The sequence below is a fragment of the Neolamprologus multifasciatus genome, chromosome 8 (genome assembly GCF_963576455.1).
Source record: "Neolamprologus multifasciatus chromosome 8, fNeoMul1.2, whole genome shotgun sequence".
NCBI classification, from domain to species: Eukaryota; Metazoa; Chordata; class Actinopteri; order Cichliformes; family Cichlidae; genus Neolamprologus; species Neolamprologus multifasciatus.
Window position 1 is genome coordinate 4637499 of NC_140446.1, and position 27804 is coordinate 4665302.

A 27804-nucleotide genomic window follows, 5' to 3' on the forward strand; every position below is an offset into this window, starting at 1 on the left:
ACTTTTCCCTGAGAGATTAAGCAGAGACGGATCAAATCACTATTGTAGCACAGGCATGTACTAGTAGAATAAAGCAGGGTAAGATTGAGGGCGTGGCTATGAAACCAATAGGCGACATCACAGTGGTTACTTGTATCTCTTATCTGAAGTTCATTAGTATAGATATATGTAAGAATATTCTTAGAGTATTTCTAGTAGTAGAACAATTTTAATTTGTTTTTTAATTTGTTTTTTTAAATCCACAGAAATAATTTCCAGTTTTCAAGTGTTCTACAATCTTTTTAGACTGACATAAAAATATAATTTGACAGCATCAACACATTTGAGAACTGGGTATGGGTGTTTCTCCTGACTTCAGTCAAATCTGATTTGAATAATCTTCAGTTTTCTTGTTATTTTTCTGGACTAGCAAAACAACACTAATATGGAAAGCTCACCGTATTCTAATTTCTAAACTGATACAACAGAAAAACAGCAAACATTAATATTTGAGACGAGAATGAAAAGGAGTCTTTGCCTTGAGAATAACTTCAAGAACCAAGTAAAACATAATCAGTGTGGTATAATGACATCTTTTATTGAAACATGCTATAAAAGAAATTTGAAATAAATTAAACCCACAAACAGGCAATATTGCACTCAAATGAAAAAAAAAAAAAAAAAAAAAAAATGGAGGAAAAAAAACAACAACAAAACCCCAAAACAAGGTCAAAGTGCTTCACTTGCAACTGAGAAAAGTTTGTGCATCAATTCAAAGAACAAAATGTGGATAAAACGTTTCGACTACAGGCTGTAAGAATGCTGGTTAACTGGTCCGAACACTATGACAGCACTACTTTAACTGGCTGCCTGTCAATAACGATCAATATGACCAATACTGTACACGTCATGTCACACGGTTCAGAAGTTACATGGTGTGTTTGGCTCACTGAAAAACTCCCGACTCTGTGGACTAAATAAGAAGTCAAACAGAAGCGCACGAGGATGACGCCAAAAGCCAAAATCACTCAAAATCACTACCTGGAAAGGCTCTTGGAAACCTCAATAATTGGTGGAGTCACAGGCCACATGGCACACAGTTATTTAGGACATCTGCATCCAATAAACCTGCTGATTTTTATAATTAGAGGGTTCAGCAGTGGCTTAACTGAAGTAATTTAAGTTAAAGATCAGTGAAGAGGCTGCTTAGATTTAAAAACAAAAAAGCAACATTTGGAGCATCTCATCATCATTTCCAAGACTAACTGCATAATATTTCCCTTTCCAGATGATATGTTATTCTTAGAAACCACTTCACGTGTCAGGGGAGATCCTTGAGGGAAAAAAAGCAGAGGGGGGCTTTAACAGTCTTTGTGAGCAAACAGTGGATACAGTAACACATCATATACAGACTAATTTACAGCAAACGAAGCACAAGTGAGGACAGACGGAGAGAGAGGCAGCGCGGGAAGACGAGGAGATGAGCCACAGTAACAGTAAGGTTTACAGTATTAGCCTTTCGCGTTCCCTCTTTTTGCGCCTTCTCTTCCTGTTGTGTTTCATGTTGGCGTCACAAAGCCAGGGGCACTAAACCGGGGGAGGAGGCGGCGGGAGGCGCGGTGATGGCCATCCGGGTACCAGCTTCGAGTCCGTTCACGGTCCTGCTGCGAGAAAACAGACTTTTGAAACATAAAGTTACGGAAGCAGATACACGAATCCACCCGTTACCAGCCACCGATCGAAGCCTCCACACAGTTAAAGCCGTTTAATTTGAATGCAAACAAGGTGGTCAGTATGGAAGCCCATTGGTGCCAGATTATGAAAGCCAGGAATCAGATATAATAAAATGATCAGTCGTGAAAATAAATAAAGATAGATCAAATATGTTTTTAAAAGCAGCTGAGATAGTCGATATAAACGTGTCCAATAATCTGTATGTTCTCAATCATAAACATAAAAGTAATAATCATCAATAATCAAAGGACCACCTGGTTGGCTGAAAAGGTTTTTAGCTTTCACTTAAATATGGATAAAAAAAAAAAACAGCTAAATTCATGACATATGTCAGCTGGCACACTTTCTATGTCACGAGCTACAACTGACATGAATACAAAGATATATATATATAAATTTGGTAGAAATGTAAAAAATAATAATAGTATCTCTCATCCCAGTACAAATATTTAATGTAGCTCTAAAACACATGATTAAACTTTCTCTACATCTACCTATTATATACCCATCCACCTATAATTTCCCCCAACAGCTGTTTTTAAGATTCACACAATTAGAAGAAAATTGGCTCGAAGTTATGGTGGCCCCAAAGGGAGAAGATGTCAAATAAATAAAGAAATAAAAGCTTGTTTGAGACAGAATGAGCAGACTCGCTGCATCAATACTCGGTATAAAATAAAGTCAAATTATTTTCTGCTCTAGTAGAGTCCAAGAGTAAAAATATGGAGCTGCAAATCAGTGTAAGAGACTTAAGTATATACTTACTAAACTACTGTATTCAAGTAAAAATGTATCTACAATACAGTAGATAAATAAGGGGAAATGAGATCAGATAGCTTCACAGCTTCTGTTAGTTTTACTTTATCAAAAACTGCCAACACAGGTCGAAGCACCGACCGGCGCAGCGGGAGGTGGCTCCGTCCTCATTATCAAACGCCCTTCATCTCACACAGGACAACAGCTGCATAGCAGACATGAGGCAATATTAGCAAACACAGGCATGTGCTGCTAAAAATAAAAGTTTAACGCAGAAACTGGGAAGGAAGCAGGAGAGTCGCCCAGAGTTATCCAACTGGTTTCACCGCGTTCTTTTGTGGGTCACAGTTGGTGCATGAAAGGCATCCTCTGTGTGGTAGGAGTTTGAAAAGCACAGAAATATGAGCTTTGGAGGAGTGCCAGTGAAAGTACATTTTCAAGACTGGGCTGGGCATTGTGTGGAAGCTTTCTTTACTGGTATCGAACTGGTGTTTCTGTGTATCCAAGTTCCTGTGTCGACGGAAAAGCACATTTCTGCAGTTTTTCCATGAACAGTCTGAATAAAGTTACAAAAATCTGTCTGAATTAGGCCAAAAATAAAAAAAATAAACAATAAGTCTACAACCCTAACTACGATGTATTGTCAATTATACCACCTGACACTTTTTACTTGTCATTTTTAAATAGATCTTGAAACAAAATGACTCTGGTGATTTCTTGGAACTTCATTTATTGAAGTATAAAGTCATTTTTTCTTAATAAAATGGCTGAATGTGACTGTACTCTTCATAAGACCTCCCTGCTCTGAAGTCACCCAGACAATGCCCTTGTTGTGCACACATACTCTGCCTATTTATATTTCTCTTGCACAGCAGAAACACTACACTTCCTCTGGCTGCCAGTCCCCACAGTAAGTATCTGTTGGCAACACAAGCATGAAGAGCAAAAAAAAATTCAAGCTGAACAAAACCATTGTCATCATATACAACAATAAACCAACACCTGGATCCTGTTAGCAGGTATTTCTGTGCCCAGTGTCATATTGATTTCACGGATCTCAACTGTTGCTCCAAAACACACCACAACTCCAGAAATGTAGATCTCAGAGGATGATCGAGACTCCGTGCACTCCAGTATTTGTTGTGGTGACACTACACTACCTTGCATGCTTTTCACCTGCTTTCCTGACAATAATACAAATACAGAAAGAAACCAGCCTATTTTAATTATCTAAATCAGTCACTGTGTTTGTAATTTACTCGTCCTTTGACAGGTCATTTTCTCTTGGGAAACTGCAGGATGTGTTCTGTAGAGGACCTGGAAATTCTCCATGTCTATTAGCTCATGTTAGGTAGTGCTTACTAATAAGGTTCTTGAGCCACTTGTGGCTATATTTCCCAACTTCATCAGGATGTTGGTTTTCATTTTATTTTTGTTGTAAATTAAATGCATAAATATGTACACATCCATGTGGGAGGTGTTAGCACCCTAAATAAATCCAATCCGACTGAAGATTTAACCAAAGATTCTCTCGTGAATCAACTTCTGAGGGACTTCCAGCCATAAATTAAAACAAATAAAAAGGTATGGCAAAAAACAGACTTTGTTAATAGCATTACTGGTTAGATCTGGAGCTGAAAACAAACACTTTATACTAGTATAGACAAGAAAAACATGAATCAGGTCACTTTAGAGTTGAGAGATTATTCCAGCAGCACCACGCCACCACCATTAAATGGTTATCTAGCCCACACTTATTTCTACAGATGGGAAAAGAGGCTTGTTAAAGAGCAGCGGCAGCATGCATGGCCCTCTCCACACTCGCATAACAGGTGAAGGAGCTACAATTACCCCAAATTAATGCAGGGAATATGACCATCTCAGTCCTGCTGGGGGGAAAAACAAATGCACAGCATCTCAGATACTCGTCCTTATTCACGCAACAATACAACCATGCTGTCCACACTTACACGTGACAGTAATAGGCAATAAAACTACAGACTGAATGTGCTTTCACTCACGCTTTATCAAAATATGACGTATGGAGCGCTTGGGAGTAGTTTGCATTCAGCGCGTTGCTGTTGTCGAGAGCGAACGCCTTCCGAGCTTTCTGGTCTTTGGCAAAGTTCCTGCAGGCGGCGAGCTTCGACTCGAGAGCCTGTGAGGACACAAAAGATGAAGAGGAAAGAGAGGACTTCCGACATGAAGCCAGAGGTGGAAATGAGAACCAGAAACAGGAAGGAGGAAAGACTCACCCCAACTTTCCGGAGCAAATCACTGACAATGTTGAGGGCTGATATTCTGGCCGAGGGGGTCAGAGGTGAGTTGCTGCCATAGCCATTTGATAGCACTACTTAGAAAAAAGTAAAGAAACCAATTTATTCCTCCAATTTTTATTTTATTAAATCTTTTACAGAGTTCAAAATCATTACTCTGTTTAAGCAATTAGTTCCCCCTGTTTAATAACCTCTTGGCAGATTTCAGACACTTATTTATGAATATTTATTAAATTAAAAGACATTAAAATCAACTGTTAATCTGCTATATTTTTTATAATTGAGGCAAAATATATTAAAAGGTTTTCATGGGGTCTTTGCTGGACAAGAACTGATTATACAGCTGGGTCATTACAGAAATAAATGTTTTCTGCATGCAAATATACACGCAGCACAACATTTAAATAAAGAGCTACATGTCTGTATTTGCATGTTGAGGGGAAAGACGTTGTGCAGCTACCTGTTTGGTTGGCAAAGGCATTGTCCAGACCTTTGCTCAGTGGGGTAGCCGGCAGGGAGAGGGAGGCCTGCACAGCCGTGTCCATCTTCACGTTGTCCTGTGTGGGTGAACTCGGAGCGGACATCCTGGTTACGTCTGCCTGCCTCTCTCGCACGGCGAGCTCCTGCCGCAAATCTTTTAAAAAAGAAAAGATAATTGTAACAAATATATAGGAAAACCCAGATTTTAACCTTCAGAGGAGAAAGACTGCAGCAGCTGCACATTAATGAGCTCGAGTTCACGAGTGAGTAATCACCTCTGGCTTCATCCTTTAATCTTTGCACCGAGACCAGCAGCGACTCCTTCTCATCCAGCTCGCTCTCCAGGAAAGCATTCCTCTCAATGGCCTGGTTCAGACGCTGCTCGAAGTTCTCAAGAGACACGATAGTTGCTCTAGAAGAAATATTTTTAAAAAGAAAAAAAGACTTCAGTAATTATGTGCACATAACCTCGGAGGCATGTTCTCTGCAGACACTAGTGCTTTAATAATAATAATAATAATAATAATAATAAGTGAGTAAGTAATCAATATCTGAGGCTTATCTATTGATTTTAATCCAGCAATCAATTGACTTGAAGCCATTTGTTAATTGCAATGAGATCCTAGAATTTTATCTCTTGCAAATTTTTATAAAAATGTAACCAACATCACAAAGTAGGTAAGAAACAAATGTGTTTGCACTTACTTAAGGTGGCATCATTTGTTTATTATGCTGAATATTCTACATGATCCCAGCAACAAAGCTAAAACCTAAAAATCAAGTTGAAACTTTCAGAGGCTGAAAACAAATGAAGCCAATGTGAAGAAGCTACAGCTGCAGTTCCTCTAAAGGCCACTGGGGGCTGGCGCTGGAAGAGTCATTTTCTTGGCTATGCTGAACTGTAGGGGTGCAACGATACACAAAATTCACAGTTCGGTTCCATACTTTGGTGTCACGGTTTGATATTTTTTCAACACAAAAAAAAATGTTCATGTTTTTTTAATTTGTCATTTATTAAAATTATAAATATATATTTTAACTCAAAAGTACAGTTTTTAAATTTAATGTTGCTGAAACAAAGTAATCAAAAAATAAATCTGATGGAGAAATCACTCATCTTTGGAAAAGAGTTTATTACAGAGAAATGTCTCTTTCCAAAATAAAAGCTATACTATACGCTTCTTCTGGGCTATATTCTCAGCAGCATATTAAACATATCAGGTCCCCATAAGGAGAATCATGTGCTAACGGCTGTCTAAATGACTCGGTAAAGTTTGTAGCATGCGTTCTTGTCGTTTTTGTCTGCTTCCACTTGTCTTTGCACTAGGATGATGTCGGAGTAAATGTGCAGTCATATTCATTGTGTTCCCACTAGTGCTGTCAGCGTTAATCTGAAATGACAACACGGCAAATCTCCGTTAACGAGCTACCGCAAATCGCCCGTGCGGGGCTGGACAGCGTCAACACGTTAACTGCGCTAACGCAGTAGTTCCCACCCATGTAATTGAGCAGTGCGTGGCACATCCGACATACTGTTTTACTTTTGTCCATGACACACTTACCTTCAGGGTCATACTTCACATGAAAACCAAAACAGTTCCAAAGGCCAGATCTGAATGAGGGTGCGGGAGGTTCAATTTGCCATGTTGCGATGAGCTTAGCTTCTGTCTTGCTAGCTTGCGCTGTGCTCAGTGGATCTGCGCTCGACAGTGCAGCCTAGGCGGAGTAGTCGAACGCAGATCCACTGAGCGCTCCACACAGACAGCATCGTCAGAAGAAAAGTTGATAAAATGAATTAAAAAATTTTGTTTTGTTCATACAAATGCGTACCGAACCGAAAGTACTGTATCAAACGGTTCAATATCAATACGAGTATTGTTGCACCCCTACTGAACTGCTCTGCTCTTTGCAGCTTCACCCTTTACTGTTAGATGTGATATATTATTATCATATACTGTACATAAAAGATGGCTGTAACTATCACGATATGACTTTTAACTTTCAGGATACCACCATGTTGTTGTGATTTTTGTTTGGTTTTTTTTTTTTTTTTTTTTAAAATAGCTGGAGTTACTACATTTGGAGAAGAGGGTGGAGTTAGAAAACGATGTTAGCAAGCTGTACCAGAGAAAGATTACTGCTTTGACTCTTGCTCATCAAAACTGAAGCGCACATGACCGGGTGGTCTAGTAGTGCACGTAAATGCACAGTGATCTGTATTATTTGTCCAATATTTTCATTAAAGGTGCACAAACACCACAAACATGGTCAAATGGTTCACACAGCACAAAGGCAACTTTCAGACTGTTTTATTTTATTTAGTAATTAAGTATTAAAAGTCCAAACAGACCTTTTGGCTCTTTCCAGATCATCGTTGGACTGCTCGAGCTCTCTGACGTATTTGTGAAGCTGCTCCTTGATGCTGCGCGTTTGGCCGAGGTCGTCCTCCAGCATGGAGATCTGCTTGTAGCTCTGTGAGTACTGCTGCTCCAGCTTCTCCTGAGGAGGAGGGCAGACAACATGTACTGAACATCTGACTGCATGCATTTAAACACATGGTTGAACAGCTCCCAAAGCACGCCGCCATACATTTTTCAGTGCTCCATTCATTTTCCCTTTCCATTTAAAAAAAAAGAAAAGAAAAAAAAAAAAAAAAGCAGCAGTTGTGATGTGTGACCCATTTATCCACCAGCTCTGAGACAATTGGCATGATAAACACCACCGGGCCTGTCTGTGTGTCTGACCTACATCTCCTGATAAAGTAATGACTGAGCTGCAGCCAGCCGCAGAAAGGCCAGACAGTCCTCTGCTTGGTCTCGTTCAGCAGGTCCAATTAACAGAGTTTAAAAGCACAAATGCTGAGATAAATCTGAAGCTCTGATTTGTGCAGCAGTCTACATGCACAAACACAGCACGAGAATATTACTCAAATCAGAAAATAACACTTAAGACTAGGTTGTGTTTCATGAACACCTGTAAAGGACAGCTTTCTTAATCGTTTTCAGAATGTTAGCATGTTTTCTGAGATGTGATACATTATGAATGCTTTTAGTTCACCATAAAGAGTTTGATGAATGTGCATTTCTAAAAAACATACTTGGCCCCTCAACCAGGACCAATTTGCTTTGAGATAATCTGTAGAAAATGGATGGACGGAAAGAAAGAGGAGGATTATCCAGGATATGTTTGTTGACTTGTCCATTAAAGGTTTTTAGCCAATGAGCGTGTGCTCTCACACTCGAAACTGCTTCAAACCCCAACATGGCACCGACATCTTTTCTTAAAGTCTACGATAAATATTCACAACTTTATTCAGTTAGTTTTGTGTCGTTTATCTTTGTGGTTTGTTAGTCAGTCCAAGGCCTTTTTCTTTGTACCCGTGTTATTTTATAAGGGTGCTGTCTTGTGTCCTTTTTATGTTTTAGGAAAAATTCAATTCCTACATCTTGTTTCAGAAAGGTTTCCTTTAAAGATACAAAGCTGTGGTGCAGTGTGTAGTAAAATTAGAACCGTGAAGACATGCCCCAAGTGTTGCGCCAACATCTCACCAGTGCTGCATTTCCTCCAAATCAAAGGTGTGAAGTCAGCGCTGCTGAAAGTGAAACCTGTCAGACACCTTGGCACAAACATGTTTTCCCTGCAGGTGGCTCGACTCACCCGGCTTGAAACACTGACTCAGAAATAAGCCACTTGGATTTGGTAATTATGGAGCGAGAATAACAACGAGACACGATCCGATGCATTATTTATGAGAGTGGCACAGATCAGCTGCATCAGTATACAGCCAGATTAGGGCAGAACAGGTGGTGAGATTGGAAAGATATACCTCAGATTCCCACTGCAGCGAGATTACCATTTAGATTGCACTTTAAAACATCTCATCTCCAGGACTGTACTCAGTTTTCATGGAGGCCAGTAAACTGCAGGATAACGTTACAGCTAGAAATCCAGCAAAAGCAGGGCCACAAAAATAAGAGGTGTTGTTCTTTGAGAAGACAGCCAATAAACATTTTTTCTGCAAGACATCGCTTCTACAGGAGCAGCAGCTGTTACAGGCCCACTTCTCTTCATTCCCAGGAGACTACACTCAAGGGCAGCAGATGATAGATGGCGACGAAAAAAAGCCCTCATATTTATTTCAAGGATATGCATGAAGACACTCGCCTAATGTCTTGTTAATATTAGAAACATATATACATAATGCTGGCCTCATCATAAATGCAGAGTGAGAGAGAAAGTCACAGTGAAGGTCTTCTTTAGGTTCACCACATAAATCTGAGAAGCTTCATGAGATACAGTTAGATTGTTAAAATAAGCCGTTATGGCTCAGTAGCAATTATTCTGTCAGGCTTTTAATTAACCAATTAAAATCAGCTTGTTCGTAAAATGCCAGAAAATGGCACCAAAAGCTCACAAGGATTTTTCCTGACCACATGGTGGCACTGACATGTTGATCACCTGACTCTCAGCTCTTAAATCAAACCCATCAAAAACATGTTAAAAACATTCAGGATGACTAAATTAACTTAAACCATAAATGGTCATGTTCTAAGTAAATAAACTAGATTAAGAAAAAAGGTGATTAGAGAGGCTTAGAGGTGCTAGTTATAGCTAGCTTTTAGCATGCTAAGCTATGCTAAACTGCCGGGTGTTCTGGGAATCTATCCTACCTGTTGTTTCTGCACATGCGCACAACACAAAATTCACTGCCAAACCGTCCTACCATTGGAATTTATGCTAGAATTATTGTGCGACAGCGGAAATGTCCATAAACTACAAACGATTGGACGGTTTGCCAAAGTGCGCAAACTTAAAATAGTGTATTCTAGCATGCAGGCCTCACGGTGAGCACAACGACCTATCAGATAAAGCAGTTACTCTATATAGATATTAATTACGTGGTGTCATGTATATATTGCTGAAGTGTGGTTGGTCACATTGGACATGATTACAAGGGGAAATTGTGCATTTCCTGATGGGTTGGTGGAACGAAATTGGCAGCGCTGCACCAAAGCTTACAGATTGCAAACCAAAAAATAAATAAATAAAAACGCACTGCTATGCCAGATTAGGCCCCCGGGGCTTTAGTTTGACACAAAATAATGGATGTAGCCCCTACAATGCCACCCACTGATTAGTAAAAATCACGTTATGATGCCTCAAAATATCTATGATGGAAGTCATGTCCATCTTTTATAGAGTCTATGCTCAGCTTTCCACAGACTGTAGCAGTTACCTTGAGAGTTTCAACCTCATTCTTGAGTCTGTTGTTCTCAGACTGCAGGTCCTTCATTCGATGCTCGGCCTGGCCGAGCTGCGCTTCCAGCTCAGCCTCCAGCTCCCTGCTCCCCTCCTGAAACTCCAGCAGCTCCTCCTGAGCCTCCTCACAGCTGTGGACACACAGAAAGCCATTAGACGACAAGTCGAGACAGAAAGAGGTAGACGTGCAAGCCTGGGAGACACGGCTGGTGGATGCATTCATCAAACTTTACAGCTGGTTTTATTTTTATCGCCGTTGCATCTCCTCTGGGCGCTCGAGATCTGACCCAGATACAATTCCCCAAACTCGAATGCAATTTGTGTCACCTACTTTGTAAAGGGGGTGTTTTAAGGGTTTTAACCCTTAAATTTCTCCTAAGAGATGAACTGCTATAAAATATTAACTAAGGAATTAATATTTAAAGACTAACAAACAGTTGATTTTGTGCAAAATTTACTTCTGCAAATAGTGACCGCTTTACCCCACATCCACACACCCGAATATAGCGTCACTATAAAAACGGATTTATTCCCTGTACTTTGCTCCTTTTCTGAAATCTCAGATTCAGCTTTTGTCTTCAAGACTTTTTAACTGGGACAGTTTTTACTCGTCTTTATGTTTATGAGACAAGGGTTGAGAGCAAGACTGAAGCCCATCCATCATCTGGATGGAAACTGCACAGATTTCTCCTGATGGAGCATGATTTTTCAACAGAGTACAGAAACTCTTGCTTGTCAAGTCAATTTTTTATGTAATCTAACACAACATAATTTACCAGAGACGCTCAATCAGATTACGATCTGAAGAGCTTTCAGGCCATGGATCTGAAATGTTTTTGATGATCTCTGAGTCACTTAGTTATCACCTTCTCTTTGTGACATGGTCATCGATTGTGCTGGAAAAATGCAAAGATTGTCACCAAACAGCTTGAGGGTTGTTACAAGAAGTTGAGGATGTTTTGAATATAGTCAATCTTTAAAACAGCAGGTCGGACAAGAAGAATCCACAAATACCAACGAAACAAACCCTGGTATGCTTGGAATTGACGTCACTGTTGAAGGTGTTGCTAATTTCTTACCATACCTTGCGAGTCTGTAACAGTCGGTTATGAAACAGTCAATGATTTACCATCTTTACAGCTTCACAAGCCGCTGCAGTCGATCTTGTCTAGTAAAAACAGCTGACACTATTGTGCCAACTGACATGCTGCCAGTGAGGTCAAACTGAAATTTGTATTTTAACCAAGAAGTGCGTCTCTGACTCTCCAACGTAACCTTCGAAACAACGAGCCACATGATCCTGGACCAGCTTTACCACAAAGTGCTGATTATATAAGTGTCTGCTGATGTGGTCACTGAGAGACTGATACACGGACACACACACAGCTGTCTAAAAATGGCATCATGGGAGCTGAAGTGCTCGGGGTGGCACCGAGCCAAGGCATCCATTTGTTTTCAAAGCCACCGCGGTAATGTCGAGCCAGGCCGGGCTTTGAACTGGTTTCGCTCTGAAAAGGTTGGCTGTCACACATTTGCACACTGGTGCCTCCTCTTTCCCTACATTCAAAACCAGACAGCATGACAAGGGAACGCTTTGTGGGCCAAACGCACTCATATCATATTGTTTTGCACATTCAAAGTTCAAACCCGAGGTCCTCTGTGTTATCGCTGTACAGCGGTGAAGAATCATGATATTGCTTTGCTACTTAGAGCACAGGACAGCTACACAGAATAATACAATGTACCTCTGTACCTCAGAGACAAACTGGGAACTGTCCTTCACTTATATGACCCCAATAAACATGGCCTCCACTCTGAAGGAAGCCCATTGTCTTACATAATCAGGCGTAGGCCTGAGCTTGTTTCCTGTAGCACCTATTGTTGACATTTCAGTCAGCTGATCTTTATCAAGCGGCGTATAGAGCACAGAAATAGGTTTCATACAAATGCAGCGATCTTTACCTGATGAATGATGCCAACAGTGAGAATCTGCACAGAAAAATCATTCAAAGATGGGACAAAGAGACGTGGGAGCCTTTTATGTTTAATGTGAAATATGAGCTGCCGCTTTGGGAAGAAATTGAGAAGGACGATTTCACTGCTTGTCTCACAAGTGTCACCGGAGATGCAAACAGCGGCTGCTAATTGAAAGTCTAAGACCGACAGATAGCAGATAAAGCATTTCTCCCACAGACACAAAGAGCGGACTGGTTACCATCAGATCTTGTGATTCAAATGTCGCTAACAAAGACGTCTCAGTTCAGAAGTAGCTGCACAGAGATCATTTACATAGGTTAAAGGTCGCAGCACCAGTAAGAAGTAGTAGGATTTCAGCTAATGACTGCATTACACTTGACACAATCACACGCACGTTTATACAAAAGCTTTTTTCTATACTTAAGTGCTCTCAGACTAATTTTAACACACTCACACTCTGGTGGATGTGTCAGGGGTAACTCGGGGTTCACTCCCTTACCCAGAGATCCTTCAAAACACAGACTAGAGGAGCCGGGGATCAAACCCCTGACCTACTGACTGGTAGACGACCTGTTCTGCCTTCTGAGATATAAAGGTGTATGCATAAAGATAAAATAACCAGTGCTAATCAACTGTAAACTGAAGTTTAATGCTCATTGTTTTACTTTTAACAATAAAACTCTAATCAATCATATTAGCTAAACATGTGTTATATTACCAATTAAGTTTGTCATGTTAAAATGTTAAAGAATTATGAATTATATACATGTTACTGTACAGCATCGCCATGCTGGTGATCCCAAAGATGTTGGGTAGGTTTGAAATACTGGGGAGATATGGTTACTTTATGATGCCTGCTTTGTGTACAGGGGAGTTGTCATGTTGAAACAAGGATGGGCAAAAGCACCATAGTCTAAAACATCACTGAACTGCACAATGCAGCTTTGTTATTTAAAGAATCAAGATCAAAACAACCTCCAACCTAAAGCAGAATTCACATAAGGGGATCTTTATTTAAAGCAGTAACAAATTTATACTGTACTGGAATAAAAAAATGCTTTCATTTTAGCTCACATGTTCCACTTTTGAATGAGAATACCTCTGAAGTGAAGCATGTATTGAATATCTTACTGTTTACTGGGAGGAACAGTGGCACATTTGAGCTTTTACTTCCCATTAACCTTCATTTCAATGCTGTGCAGGAGGAGTTCAATACTTTATGCTTTGATCGCCTCTGAGGAGGATTTTTCAATTTCCCCAGGTACCATATAAAAGCTTGGCTCACCTGAGTTTTATCAGGATCAATGTGCATGAAAGACACAGTGGTACTTGGGCGTTAAGGTGCAAAATAACCAAATGTACTGACAGTTAAAAGATTAAGTTTAGTGCATTCTTTCCTCCTGTCAATGCATCTTCTACCACTCTTGACCAAAGAGAAGTTAAAGCCCCACACGCTGAATTAGCAGAGAGCAGAAGAAGATGGGAAAACTAGGCTGGACTTCACCAGACAATCTTTTCATGAGATTTGTTGATTAGGAGTAAAAAAAATACAAAACTATACCTGCATTATTATTTAACTAAGTGTTTCCAAAGGGCTGAGGCACTGATGTTACTGAAGGAGAAACAGAGCCTGCACAATGTGTATCGTACATACCTTTTCTTGTACTTGAAGGAAAGAGCCTTCCAGAAGTCGATTTCCTCATCTTTTGAGGAGAATTTCGGTATCATATCCATTTCCATGGCAAAAAAATCTACACAGGAGGGAATCGGGAAACAAGCGTGATTTCAGTGGGATAAAGACAATCCTACAAAAGACGAAAGGTTAACAGATGAAGTATAAACATTTGAGAAAAACCCTTTTTCTTCTCATAGTCGTTCTTCTAAGCCTTAAAGCTCTCTCAATCCCCAGCAAGGCAGCAAACATCTAAAGACACAACATCAAGTGAGAACTAGACTCACAAATCAATGAGTCAAACTACAGCTGGGAGTTAATCATCAAAAGGACTCCGACAGACTGCAAGAAACCCAACAGAGGCAACTGCAGAGCACACAGCATTCAAATGTGCTTTCCAGGCTTTAAAAAAATAAAATAAAATAAGAGCAGCCACTCCTGAAAAACAGCATTTTTAATTTGATGTAGAGCCTTCTGTATGATTAAATAGATCATAGATTGGCCCAAATAAGACTCCACAGGCTTGTTTAGGCTGTGTATAATGCCTCCTATGTGTAACAGTGTAGCACCCGATGAGCCTACATGTTAATGCAAAGCACAGTTCACAGAGGTAACAATGGGACCGGGAGCCTCATTGATAACTTTTAGGGGGGATTTAAATCCCCAAACACCAAACCAGCTGTGAGCAGGAGCGGATGGGAACACTAGGCTGCAGATCCAGCAAGAACTGGACAAATGATTTTGGAGGATAGTTTTGCTCTCGTGAGATCTGCTGAGGTCTAAGTTAATCAATAGGCAAAATCAGTGAAGGTACCAGTCCAATTCCAACTCCGTCTCACCTTCTCTTAGAACACGAAGAATACCCGATGCAGACAAGACAACACAGTGATTGTATGAAGCCTGACATTTTTCACAGGGGTAGCACGGCTTCTCTTTGGTGCTATAGATGTAATAGTTCCCACAGTGGGTCTACATTTCTAGTTTATTTGCCACATAAGGGAACAGGAACTGCTAAATGAGCATCAAAGCTCAAATTAATCTTTAATCACTCCTCTGTGCTCCACCACTGGGACTCACTCCTGAGATTCAAAACCACTGCTTTAAGCTACCCTTCTTTTTATTGGCTGCCGCTCATAAACAGAAAGGTTGACGGTGAGTGGGTGGGGCTTCTGTGTCCAAGATGACCATATTAGGGACATCTGCTCTCTTTGACATCAAAGACCCAAGAGCAGGAAATAACTGTCTGAAATGAAGTGTTTAGAGCACTGTGAAGTCTGGGCCATATCATATCTGGGCCAGCAGGTGGTTAGCTTAACTGAGGGAAACATCTGGACTAATTCCACTAAATCTAACAAATTAACAGTAAATTTCACATCTTGAGTAAAATAACAGAATCTAATCTTGAACTAGGGGATGAGAAAAAAAATTAACTTGAAGGCCATTCAAGCAGAAATCCTATTAACTTTTTATAGCACAGGATGCAAAAATGAATTCTGTCATCCTTTGAATAATTCAACTTTATATTATAGCCAACACTCACGGCTCGAAGGAGAAATTACAGCCGGGGAACAGCAGCACACACTGGAGCCGCTGTTTCCTAAATTAATGGGATTATTATTATTTTTCCATTTAGTTTTTATGAAGTCTGTCGATTTAAATAGGCTTAGGTGCAAACTAAGGGTGGTTTGAACGGGCCACATCACTGCAGGGTGAAATATTAACCTTTAAATAACCTGATCTCAATTCCTCACTCAGAAAAATGACCCTGTTGAACACGAGCCAACCACAGCCCCGCCGAAGGTGATAAACATTTTCACTACAAGAAAGGAAATTTAAAAAAAAAAATCCACCTCAAATTAAATAATCGGGTTAGCGTTGGAAACATAACGCAGGATTGGAGATGATACCAAGCTTGGCGGCTGAAAACGTGCAGATGATATTGAGGATGATGATGATGATGCGCTCAGCTGTCAAAACTGGGTGTGCAAAGGAGCCGAACGAACCGACGACACGCTGCTCTCAGTGTTTCGCCTCCATTTGTTTTCCACTACAAAAATAAAATAAAAATAAGATAAAAGATAATGAACTCGGTACCTGAACATCGCTTCGAACAGAGCTGTTTATCGATCCATCCTGCACGGCTGTCCGAGCTGCCGAGGCCGACCGTCCCCTCCAACGTCTGCTGATCTCTGCTGCTCACAGGAGCGTTTAAAGGGAAACACACCCTCCACACAGATCCTTCTTATTTACGCACCTCAGCTATAATTTGGATCCTTATGCCAGAATATTCACAAGGCTGAGAATATGTGGAGAATATTTTACTGATAATAACAATAATAATAATAATTAATACTATTTTATCTGTGAGGTGAAAGATCCTCATAGTTAGTGAATAATGAGTAGATCAGCTCAGATGATAAAATTAAATATTTAATTTCTAACACAGTAAAGAGCTGTGTTTTTTTGGTTGCCTGGTGCTTAAATAAAGAAAAGAAAATACAATAAAAAAATAAAAAGTAAAATTATGGTTTAGAGTGGATTTCATCAACTCGTGCCTTTCCTGCTCGCGAGCTTCACTGTTGCTCACGAACTGCGCATAACACTCAGTTAATGTTAAATTATCATCACCTGGCGGCAGTGGGCTAGGACAGCAGTTTGTGTAGCCTTTGACTTGTGCCTAAAGTTATCTAAACATTAATGCGTGCATATAATTAAGTATGCTTTTCTTTAGGGATATAAGTTATGTTGTAGGAATAACTTGGGGGCCCATGACCCTCTTACGGGACACGTCCATCTGGGACTTTCCACCAGTTGCTCTTAGAACTGAAGAAGCTTCTGGGATGAGAGATGAAACGTCTTCAAGAAACTTAAAGAAGTGAAGACGCTTTTCTTTCCAAGCTCCTTAGTCTAATAGTTTACAGATTAAAATGAGAGAGAAGAAAATAACTTACAGATTCAAAGTTACAACACAGTTCCTCAAAATTATTGCATGAATCAACGTTTTGATTCTGCAAGTTGTTGTTTTTTTTTGACAAATAAATTAGTTATTCATTGTACTAAAACATTTTGAGATAAAGAAAATTACACTTTGTCACTTATGTTTTTCACTCTGAATAACAAATAAGAGCTGTTGAATGTAAAATCGTAAAATAACAGCTTTTTAAATGTACACACATCTAAATTCTGGAAACTATGGTGGAGGGTAGCTCACAGACTCAGCTCTGCTGTCAAAAGGAAGCTTACAGGAAATAACAGTTTAATGTCTGCAGAGTTCACACGTTAGTTTGTTACACTGAGACATTTGAATGTTGTCTGGCATTTGCCTTATTTTAGTAAAACATTTTTATTAAGTTTTATTTAGCTTTAATTCACATGTTGAGCTATTTTTGTACGATTTTTAAAATATTTTGCTCACATTTTCACTTGTTTTATTAATTTTCTTTATTATTTTATTCTTTTTATTCTACCCTATGTATATTTTCATTTATGTTTATGCTTATTTAAAACATTGCATGTTAATTAATGTGAGCACTTAAGAAACATAAGCAACATTTTAACTTTTTATTTTATTTTGTCGACATTTTTGTTTACATCCGTTTCCTTCTGTTTTTTGTTGTTGTTTTTTTTCTTTTTCAAATTCAGGGTCATATTTCGGCTGCTCTAACGGGAAGCTTGGGACAAATAAAGTGTGTTAATAAGCGAACAGACTCTAGTAATTAATGACTACGTACACGTATATGTGCCTACGTATGTACTGACGTCAAACGTATGCTGTAGGAGCGTGTTGCGATGGTAACGGACAACACACCGGACAAGAGCCGCTAAACAGGGTCGAGATGACCATGTCGCAGCTGGATGTCGACGGTTTTCCAATTTCGTGGAAAGATCCAGAGGATGCAGACACAGTATCAATGTTTGATGTGATTTACGGCAAAGTGAGAGAGGTTTGTGTTTTTAACGGACACGTGGGTGATGTGTGAGTGAAAACGAAGCTGAAAGACCCCAAAACATAAGCAGCAGTATATATACACGCGTTGTGCTATGAAATGTCATTTACATGACATCACACAGATGAGGTGAGAGTGAGCTGGACAAGATTTAGGATCGAAAACGAAAACAAAGATTTAAATAAAGACATTTTACTATTTCAGGAAAAATAGGATCTAATGGCAGCAACAGGTCTCAAAATAGGGAAGGGGGAAAACAAAAGACTGGATAAGTAAATGGGACAAAAAAGAAACAGCTGGAGGAACATTTTACAAGTAATTAGGTTCATCAGTAACGTTATTGGGTATAAAAAGAGCAACTCCGAGAGGCACAGGCTCTCAGAAGTAAAGGTGGGCAGAAAACTACATCTACAAATTGTGGAACAGTTATAGAATATTCTTCCTCAGTGATGGAGTCAAAATGAAAGAGTACGTTACGAGGAAAGAGTATGAATATCTCATCATCTAGGGCAAATAATATCATCAAAGAAATCTGCATGAGGGACAAGGCTGAAAATCAACTTTAGCACCAAGGGAAATGGCAGCTTGCACATCTGGAAAAGCAGTGCTGGAATACGTACACAGGTTTTAGTGCAACAGTTACACCCATTCAGATGATGCTTTTTTAGGGAAGGCCTTGAATATTGCAGTAAGACAATGCATCATCAGCATCATCATAGTATAGACAGTAAGAGTGTGTGTGCAAATCACCATGTAGACACCTGCCATCCCTACATGCACTGTCCTTCTTCCTGTTGGGGTTGAAGCACCCTGATTATGAGGCTGTGCTGCTCTGCGATTGGCTGCTGTGTTACTCGCACCAGTGTGTTTTGCAGCAGGCTTTGTTTAATAGGACCTGCAGAACAATAGGTTTCTAGGATATGCGCTTTTATAAACAGTGAAGGCAGGCAGCTCACTTAGCTCTCACTCAGTCAGTGCTTCGATCGGACGGCGAAAGAAGTCAGACGGAGATTAAAGCAAAGAGATGGAGAAAAAGGGTTTTGAGGAAAATAAGGAGGAGGAAGAAACTAGGACTAGTTTATTTCACCACTTAGTGACACGGAGGAAGAATCTGGGGAATGATGCGGTTTGTATTTAGCTTAATATGGAAAGGAGCTCAGGTTGTAAATATTGGCACACGGGCTTAAATTTTAAATGCGCACCTGATAACGATCCTCCTTTTGTGCCTGGATTGCATGTCAGAGCTTATTCTGTTGTCACTCTGCAGGCTTTCTAAGTCTCCCCCCCACCTTCTCCCCACAGAAGATCATCCTGCAGCGGCTGATAATGATTTCTCGGCTCCCCCACGACCTTGCTGATAGGACAGACCTGGGAGGTCAGCCAGCAATTACCTTAGAGCTACAGAGACTGAGGGACTAATCACCTGATGCCAACTGAACCCAGTTTTTCTTTAGAGGAATGATCCTGTTATACTGGCAGGACAAATTAATACTCCTACTTAAGTTGCTGCCCTGAAATACAGAGGCTTCTTGTTGAATCTGAACTAAAGCAGTGAAAGACTGTCTTGTTTCCTGTGTTTGGTGCTTTTATAGCTTTCACACCTCCATGTGTGAGTCTGCAGGCCTTCCCTGTAAAAAAGAAATAAATTCTTTGGCTAAAGTTAGAATAGAAAGCCCACAGAAGCCCCCAGGAAAGGCTGTGCCTGTGTGTCGAAAACAGAAGGAAGCCTGAATACAGAGTTTTTAAAAACTGTGATATTTAAAAAAAAAAACTGACAAAAAAGGTCTTAATTTGTTTTAATGATTTTCTAGTAATGAAACAAATAAATTATAGCAAATAAGATTCTTTTTGAAAATTATTTTTTAAAACTTTAACCTCTTAACCCTCACCAAAAGTGTGTGCTATGAAACAAGACGAATGGGTTTGTTGGATTTGTTATGTTGCGATTAAAGTCAGACTTCTGTGCCGTGAAGGCGGCTCTCTTATTTACCTGGCTAGATCACCATGGCAACTGATTCTGAACACATAATTTGGTTCAGAGCAGGTCGTGTTCAGAGTTTAAAATCATCTGAAAGTGCCATATTTTCTACTGCACTTCTGGAATCGCAGCTAAGAGAACACAGATAAGAAGTTTAATTAGTCTGTCTGAAGGATATTTATCTGAGAGAATATTAATCAGTAAAATCAATTTCACTTCGATTTGGCCAAAGACTCACCACAGATCAAAGGGACTTTTGAATCTCTGTTCAGTGGCCTGAAAACTGAAGAAATATGCCATGTTCGATCTTATGCTTAGCTAGTAGTTGTGGCTCGTTTGTAAAAGGCTGAATATAATACATAATTCTGCAATTATTAGGTCTTGAAAAGACTTTAAATGCATTAATTTTGCTTTTTAAAATGATGAACACTAAAACAAGAGGGGTTTGTCTTCTGTTGATTCCACACAGCTCATTATGAAAATCTCAACTTTCAGCTGAACAAACAGTACATATGGGATCACATAACAGGCCTGCTGCTGATTTATCCATCCTACCTGCTGCACATCATTGAAGTAAGTTCTCCTGCACATATATAACAAATGTATGGCTGAAGTTTGTGAAAGTGTGCTCAAAGCTTGCTGTGCCTCTCTCTTCCAGTCGTCCAGGGATATTCTGACTTCTGTTTTGAGAGACGTCAAAGTCATGCAACAACAGCCACACCGGTAATCTTTCTCATACTGCAGATGACTTCTATATATATATATATATATATATATTATACGCTGAGATACGGTGCATCCCATTTCACTCATATTTATTGCTTGTCTGCTGTCTGTTAAGAAATTCATGCCACAGAGCCCACAGAGAGGGCAAATATAATCCTGTGGTTGCCTTGCATCAGTTCAGATTCACCAAATGTGACAAAAGCTTATGATGATGTCTGAGCAGTCGACTCCTTGCAGTGTGTTTTAGCATAAAGACGCAAAGCTGTTGCATTTCTGCTGCCGTCATCTCGCTCAGACTGTCTGACCATTCCAGACTTTTGTGCTTCCTACTGTTCTAACATGTCAAAACTAAGCTTTTGGTATGAAAAACGGCATTTGAACCTTAACTATCATAAATACATGTCTGGCATCTGTAATAGCTGCATGGCAATTAGTAACAATTTTTTAGAAAGTTCTGGACTGAAATGATGAGGCGCCTTTGCCTCGCTCCAAAACGGCCACCACATTGACACATCCTTCCAGTCAACAGCAGTGACCAGTGTAGCATTTTTGTGTATATTTCTATGAAGCAGCTCTAGCTGGTCAGCTGTTGCCAGTGTGGCAAACCCCCACAGTGCTTTTGTTGCTTTAGACCAACAGCTGCCCCTTCTGGCTGCAGGCCAATAAATATTTAAGCTTTCACACATAACCTGCTGTTGTGTGTTGTGTACTCAGTGTTGGGGAGTAACGGAATACATGTACCGCCGTTACGTATTTAAAATACAAAATATGAGTAACTGTATTCCGTTACAGTTACCGTTTAAAAAGGTGGTATTTAGAATACAGTTACTTTGTTGAAATAAATGGATTACACGGTGGTACTTTCCTGCTTCATATTGTGGCGGGTCAGGACTGTTTGGGTTTTGTTTGACAGCTACGTTCTGTTGTTCCAGGTGGCAGCGTTACGGTTGCCATGGTTACAGGGTGACGCTCTCTCTGCGTGTTTCCTGGGTGAGAGAGGCCTTTTTGTTGTTGTTGTGCTAAGCTAATAGGCAGAATGCTACAGGTATAGCTCTAAAGAATGTAGCATCATAGGCAGTGTAGTCCGTGCTGCAGGGAGAATGGACTGCCATACACGTTATGTGTCTGTGAGCGAGGGAGGGAGAAAAAGGAAAAGTACGAGCTGTCATCGAGCAAAAACGGGAGCTGAAAGCATGTAAATATAATAATAACCACTGCAGCCAAGAAGAGAGCCTGACGAGCCCAGTTGTAAGTAAGCTATTAAGACTCCACTGTACACCGTGTTCGTGTTTTCCTCCAAAAACAATAAGTTCTGTTGGAGCAGCCTTTCAACGCCTCTCTCTGTCTCTCGCTAGCAAAGTTGACCCAGACAACAAAGTAAAGCTAGTTTTCGGCTACGAGCCCGACACAGAACCCACCGTATTAGCCAGAGGTCCCTTTACTACGGTTCGGAGCCGCGGACCTTCAGTAACAGTAATAAATCACAGCAATAGTACATTCATGTAGTTGTAAACAGCATGATAATATATTAAGTAATCCAAAATATTCAGAATACGTTACTGTCATTGAGTAACTTAACGGAATACGTTACAGAATACATTTTGGGGCATGTATTCTGTATTCTGTAATGGAATACATTTTAAAAGTAACCTTCCCAACACTGTGTGTGAGCCATAATAATTATTAGCACATCCTTTTTAGCACCTTGCTGGAAGTAAAGATTGTGTTTTTGGATCACAACCCTCAAAGAAGGCTGTTCCAGCAGTGGAGCTACAAGGTTAGCTGTCTTTTATCTTTGCACTTGATTGCTTGAAGTATTTTAATGCATGAGAGGATTATGAGAATACAAATGTTTTAGTACATAAATGAGACATAATAAATACCTTCAGTTGTAGCCATATCTCATGTTTTTAAAGTTCAAGATATTGGATTCTCTGATTGTCTCCTGTGTGTATGTATTGCTGTGTGACTGAAGGTGCTGGGTGCAGATCAGGTGATCAGGGATCCCGCAGTTAAGGTACTGGAGGATGAAGATGTCAGCATAGAGACCCTTGTATGCAGCGTCCTGTCAACGCTGCAAAATCTGAGCAAAAAGCTTGAAAAATCGAAGGTGTGTTTCTTTGCAGATGATCTTTTTCCGTTTTGAAAACCAGAACTTTCTCAGAGTTTTTCTCTGACTTCCTGATTGCAATCTAAGGCTCTTCCCGGGTCAGTGTTGGAGGAGACGCCGCAGCTGATCGTCCATCAGAAAATTCTGGAAAGGCTTTTGGGTCGAGAGGAACTCCTGAGCCCGCAGCAGTACCTAGATATGTACAAATCCACCTTAAACATCAGTATTGAGTTTGGTAAGTGACAGCTTCCAGTTGGTGTAAAGATTTATAAGAACATTTCCAATATGAAAATATTAGAACGTAGTAAATACACACTGATCCTTGTGTTGGATCAGATACATATGAATGCAGATATGATACATACGTAACTCTGTCAATTTTCTGATGGTTTAACAGGACAACTGAATCCAAGAAACCTTTTCTCCGCTGTTTAACCCCCTGAACAAAATGTCAAAAGCCAACTGTTTCCTGACTGTTTCCCTGTAGTAATTTTGGTTCCTACACTGAAAATATTTGCTGCACTTACTGTTCACTTATTCTAGTGATACTTGTGGTCATCAGACATCCTCTGCCTTTCCTGTCTTTTATGATAAATAGTACGTGTCCAAAAGATCCATTCACTCTTTGCTTCCCCTTTATTGTCTGTGTAGCTAGCCATGTGCTGCGATCTAATAGTGTGGCATTGTTTTCCCATTCTAAAATAAAGACATATTCAAAAAATACATTACTTATGTCTTCCAACAGGTTTTTGTATCATAACAATCTAGTCACGTGCAAATTGTCATCTGTCACAGTACAGTGGTCCACTACATCCTCAGTTAATAAATGCCAATAAATGAATAAATGCTAGCATTCTGCTAATGCTAACACATACTTGTCCTCAGTGAAAGATTTATAAGGGCACTTCCTTGAATCTGGATTAGTTAAAACGGATTAGAAGCTTTCATTTGTGTATAAGAAGCTGGTGGTTATGCAGGTTAACAAGGACAGTTAAGGCTTGATTATACTTTCCGCCACTGTGTCTGCCTTGGTTTGAATGACATTGTGAAACTGATCACATGGGTTCGTCTGGACTTCTATGTGCCTCCCATCTTTTTGCGACCATAAACCTGTAGGCAGAGAATTTACTTTAAAACACAGCAGCTGCAGGTGGTGGAGTTCATGCTCGGCTGTGGTGTCTGCAGCCGTCCATGTTCCTTAAATCAAAATGGCAGATGCTGTAAAGAGGCTCCTGATGCTGTGGTGTCCCGAACACTCACAGGAAGCTGTTTTACTACAGTCAAAGGGGTCTTCATGTTTTGTCTTGAGCTCTTCTAATAAAAAAGTGAAGAAAAAGTTTACCTACAAAGTTTCCAGTTTTTGTTCTATAGTTCAGCCGAAGAGTATCTTACAGGCTCCCTGAAACCGAACATCGGTGAGCGGAAGTGATATTAGAAGTTCTCTGAAATACCCCGTGAGGATTTAAATGTCCTTTTTCACTGTTGTACTTGCCGGAAATATTTTTTGCACTCCTGATATTCCAGAAAGCCTTTCTGTCATCAGTTACACCGATTTAAATATTTATTTGGAACAAAAAGCACAGAACATCCAAGTAATATAAAAAAAACATTTTTAATAGTTTCAACATTCGGATGAGGATTAATTTAATTTTTTTTCTCATTTTATCTTACACTGTGTTCCACTTGGTGACTGAGAGAAAGCAAGTCCAAGAAAAGGCATTTCATCTGTACTCCAAACTTTAAAGAGTCCACAGCATCACTACAGTTTGACACAAAGAACTTTTTAAAAAAAGATTCCTTGATCGATCACGTTTTCCCTTTTTGTTTTGGCCCCTGTTACTTGGAACTTAAAGTTATGCAAAGAAAAGGATGAATGGAGATGGCTGCATGCACCACAGTGTAATCTACAGACTGCGCGGGTCCACGTGACCCTACACGTCACAGTTTTTTTCTCATTTGTAGTTGATTTTAGCAGATGTTCAGTCCTCTGAATTATTCTGTCTTATCCTCCACGTTGCTTCGTTGTTGGTCTGTTTGGAGTCTGATGTGCTTTTCTTGATTTGCTATAGATAAAACCGGTGGAACATATGAGGATACGTGGTGAAAGCAAACAGGAAATCATGAATGATTTAAATAAACTCTTAGCAGAACTGACGGGGGAGCTTGACTCAAAAAGGGCAGCACTGAATTTTCTTCTTTTCTTGCAAAGGTCGATCTATTCACTTATAAAAAATAAATACAAGCACATTTAAATAGGACCAAAGATGAGACGCATTTCATAGGCATGGTTAAAAAGCATGCTTCCGACTTCCACACAGCACAATGTCGATATTTGATACCCCTGCACACTCTTGAAACTATGTCACAACACACACAATCCGCCTTTATCACAACCTATGTGGTGGACATTGTCTATCAGTACATTCCACCGATGTAAAAAAAGGCCTTTGAAGTTTAGTGCTCAAAGGGCATGCTTGCAAAAGCTGCAATACTGAAAACTGTCTCTGGAATCTCTTGCCGGCTGTCTTTGCTCGACTGGGTTATTGTTAATAAAGTCGTGTTTGACGTGTTCTGTATGTACAGGCTTTGATCTGAGACCCTTTAGTACAAAAACGAAGAGCAGCACATTGTAACACAGAAACAAAGACAGGACAGACCATTCACCTCAGCACAGCCTAACTGCAACAGCAAATTTGAAAAAGAAACTTTTTTCTAAATATTAAATTTAAATTGTAAAACCATTGCTGCATTGATTCAAAATCTGCTTGAACAGCATTTCTTTTATTGCAAAAAATAAGAAGTTGGTAGATTCAAAGATCATTTGAGTACCAGGAAATAATCTGAAACTGTTTTTATCAGTAATTAAATGGATTTTTCCAAACATAACAGAGAAATCTGCTCAGATTTGACAACTTTTCTTGGTGCTAAGTGATAGAAAGCTTTCTTTTTCTACAGTTTTTGGAGGAAGCTTAATTTATAGTCCTGTGGTGAATCTGCCTATGCTAAAAAAATCTATTTATATAGGTTCTTAATGTTCGGCCTGGCCAGTGTTCTTTGTGGTCTGCACATCAACAAGCGTCCCATCAAAATGACATAGACAGGCAGACATCCACAGCACCTGCAAGCTAACAAGCTAGCCAACGAGGAAAGCAAGAAAGGGCTCGGTCTCGTAGTAATAGAGCTGCTTCATTCACTGTTATGTGCATCCAGAAAGGCTCGGCTATGGTACATCGAAACAACACGATCAAAGATCATGATCAATCTACGTCTCATGACATGTTGACGGCTTTATGTCCGCAAAGTGAGGAGGCTATATGAGTGATACATTATTAATTAAAACTACAAATTAAAAATGTTTGGACCCTCATGTGATTTCTCTTTCCTATCATGGTTCTTTAGTGACTCCCACGCCATAATGAGTGGCGTGGTTTTACATTTATCCTTGTGCGCTGTTGTGTCTGCAGTGCTCTGCTGTGTTGGACTTGGAGCTGATAAATGCGGAACAACGGGAAAGAGAGAAAAACACCACACGATTACGGTGGTAAATCAGACCCAGCGTTGCTTAATCTTACTGCTCTCATCAGCGTTGGTTCAGACTAGATCTCAGGACCAGTCACTATGAGATCACAGTGGAGCATTTAGCATCTCGACAGCCCTCTGAGGAGGTGGTAGAAAGCGAAAACACAGGTAAATAGAGAGCAAATGGATAAAAAGGAGCCAGAAACACCTGCCCAGCTGAATGGCAATGTGGCTCCGCAGCTACTGGATGTGTAAAAACCAACTGTTTAAAATGTCCTTGTTGGAATTACAGTCGTAATATAAAAAAAATAAACATGAATGGAGTCATTTCCCCAATATTCAATTCTATTAACTGTCAAAATGAGTTGTTTTTCAGTGTTACATTAACACTGGCTAATGAACTTACACTGTGAGCACACTAAATGCAACTAGAGCCTATTACACGTTGGTTCACAGAGGCGTTATCCTTGTAATAATCAATATACATTTTTGAGCATATTACCGCCACTGTAGGCTGTGTTGCCACAGCAGCAAGGTGGATGCCAGGCTATGCCATAGAGGATACAGGGTCTCTACAGGTTAATGCAGCACTATAAATTAAGCTTTAGTCAGATAAAAGAAGCATCTTGATGGTTTGGATGACCTCCAGTATTTCTTTTTTGTACCAAATTAAAGTTTTCTGCTTGTAAAAAAATCTGTTCTATGCAAACTGTTGTTTAACGTCTGTTTTTTCTTAAATATATAACCTGTGTTGCATTGCTGTCTGGTTCTGCTGTCTAAAAGACAGTAATGCAACAGTTTTCTGTCTGTTTAAACCTTTCAAACTGTGATCGATGCGTCACTGCAACTGCAGCACCCCACAGACACTTATTTTTATTTCTCTTTGCACGAGACGTCTTGAATTTTCACGTAGCTGCAGTGATGTGTTGCTGTTTTTTTGTTGTCTAAAATCAAATCTAAAAGTTCAAGAGGTTCATTCTGAGGTCAGAAACTGCAAAACAAGCACTAGATTTGACCTTTCAGTCTGCTGTACCATGTTAGGCTTGTGCTAGTTCCAGCAACATTATAATATTATACATATAGTATGGATGTTCATCATCATTTAGCCTTTTCAATACAGAATTTGTATATATCTATATATATATATATATATATATGAATTTCTCCCTTCAGTATATACAGAACAAACTGTATAGAGGCTTCGGTATTTACAAGAGTCCTGTGAGTGATATCGCGCTTTAAAGAAAGACACAGGTAGAGCAGCACAGTGACTTTGAGGCCATGCGTAGTGGATGTTCTCAGGACAAAAGGAAAGTCGTATAAATCTGGATAGGTCACAACAAAAACCCACCGCAAGGCAAATAGCAAACTACTGCTGTCGTACACAAACC

General features: G+C 39.8%; 2 protein-coding genes across 9 annotated transcripts; one reads left to right on the top strand and one right to left on the bottom strand.

The window, feature by feature from the left end:
- Positions 1-16358, bottom strand: ndel1a (nudE neurodevelopment protein 1-like 1a). Of its 8 annotated transcripts, none has more exons than XM_085169368.1 (10): positions 16228-16358; positions 14116-14212; positions 10462-10615; positions 7576-7724; positions 5501-5637; positions 5206-5379; positions 4725-4822; positions 4491-4627; positions 4321-4355; positions 1-1640 (listed from the first exon to the last, which is right to left on the bottom strand). In XM_085169368.1, the coding sequence occupies exons 2-10, from the start codon at positions 14199-14201 to the stop codon at positions 1633-1635; spliced, it is 978 nt and encodes a 325-aa protein (XP_085025494.1). In that variant the 5' UTR covers positions 14202-14212; positions 16228-16358; the 3' UTR covers positions 1-1632. The 8 variants fall into 8 exon arrangements, with proteins under 8 accessions (XP_085025494.1, XP_085025493.1, XP_085025492.1 ...); XM_085169367.1 differs by having other exon boundaries at positions 1-1643; XM_085169366.1 differs by lacking the exon at positions 4321-4355 and having other exon boundaries at positions 4725-4819.
- Positions 16359-17953: 1595 nt separating this feature from the next.
- tex47 (testis expressed 47) lies at positions 17954-27294 on the top strand. The gene is made up of 8 exons (XM_085169371.1): positions 17954-18077; positions 19383-19455; positions 20528-20631; positions 20717-20781; positions 22486-22561; positions 22760-22894; positions 22982-23129; positions 23292-27294. Exons 1-8 carry the CDS (start codon positions 17970-17972, stop codon positions 23327-23329), a joined length of 747 nt encoding a protein of 248 aa, XP_085025497.1. The 5' UTR covers positions 17954-17969; the 3' UTR covers positions 23330-27294.
- Positions 27295-27804: the final 510 nt, after the last annotated feature.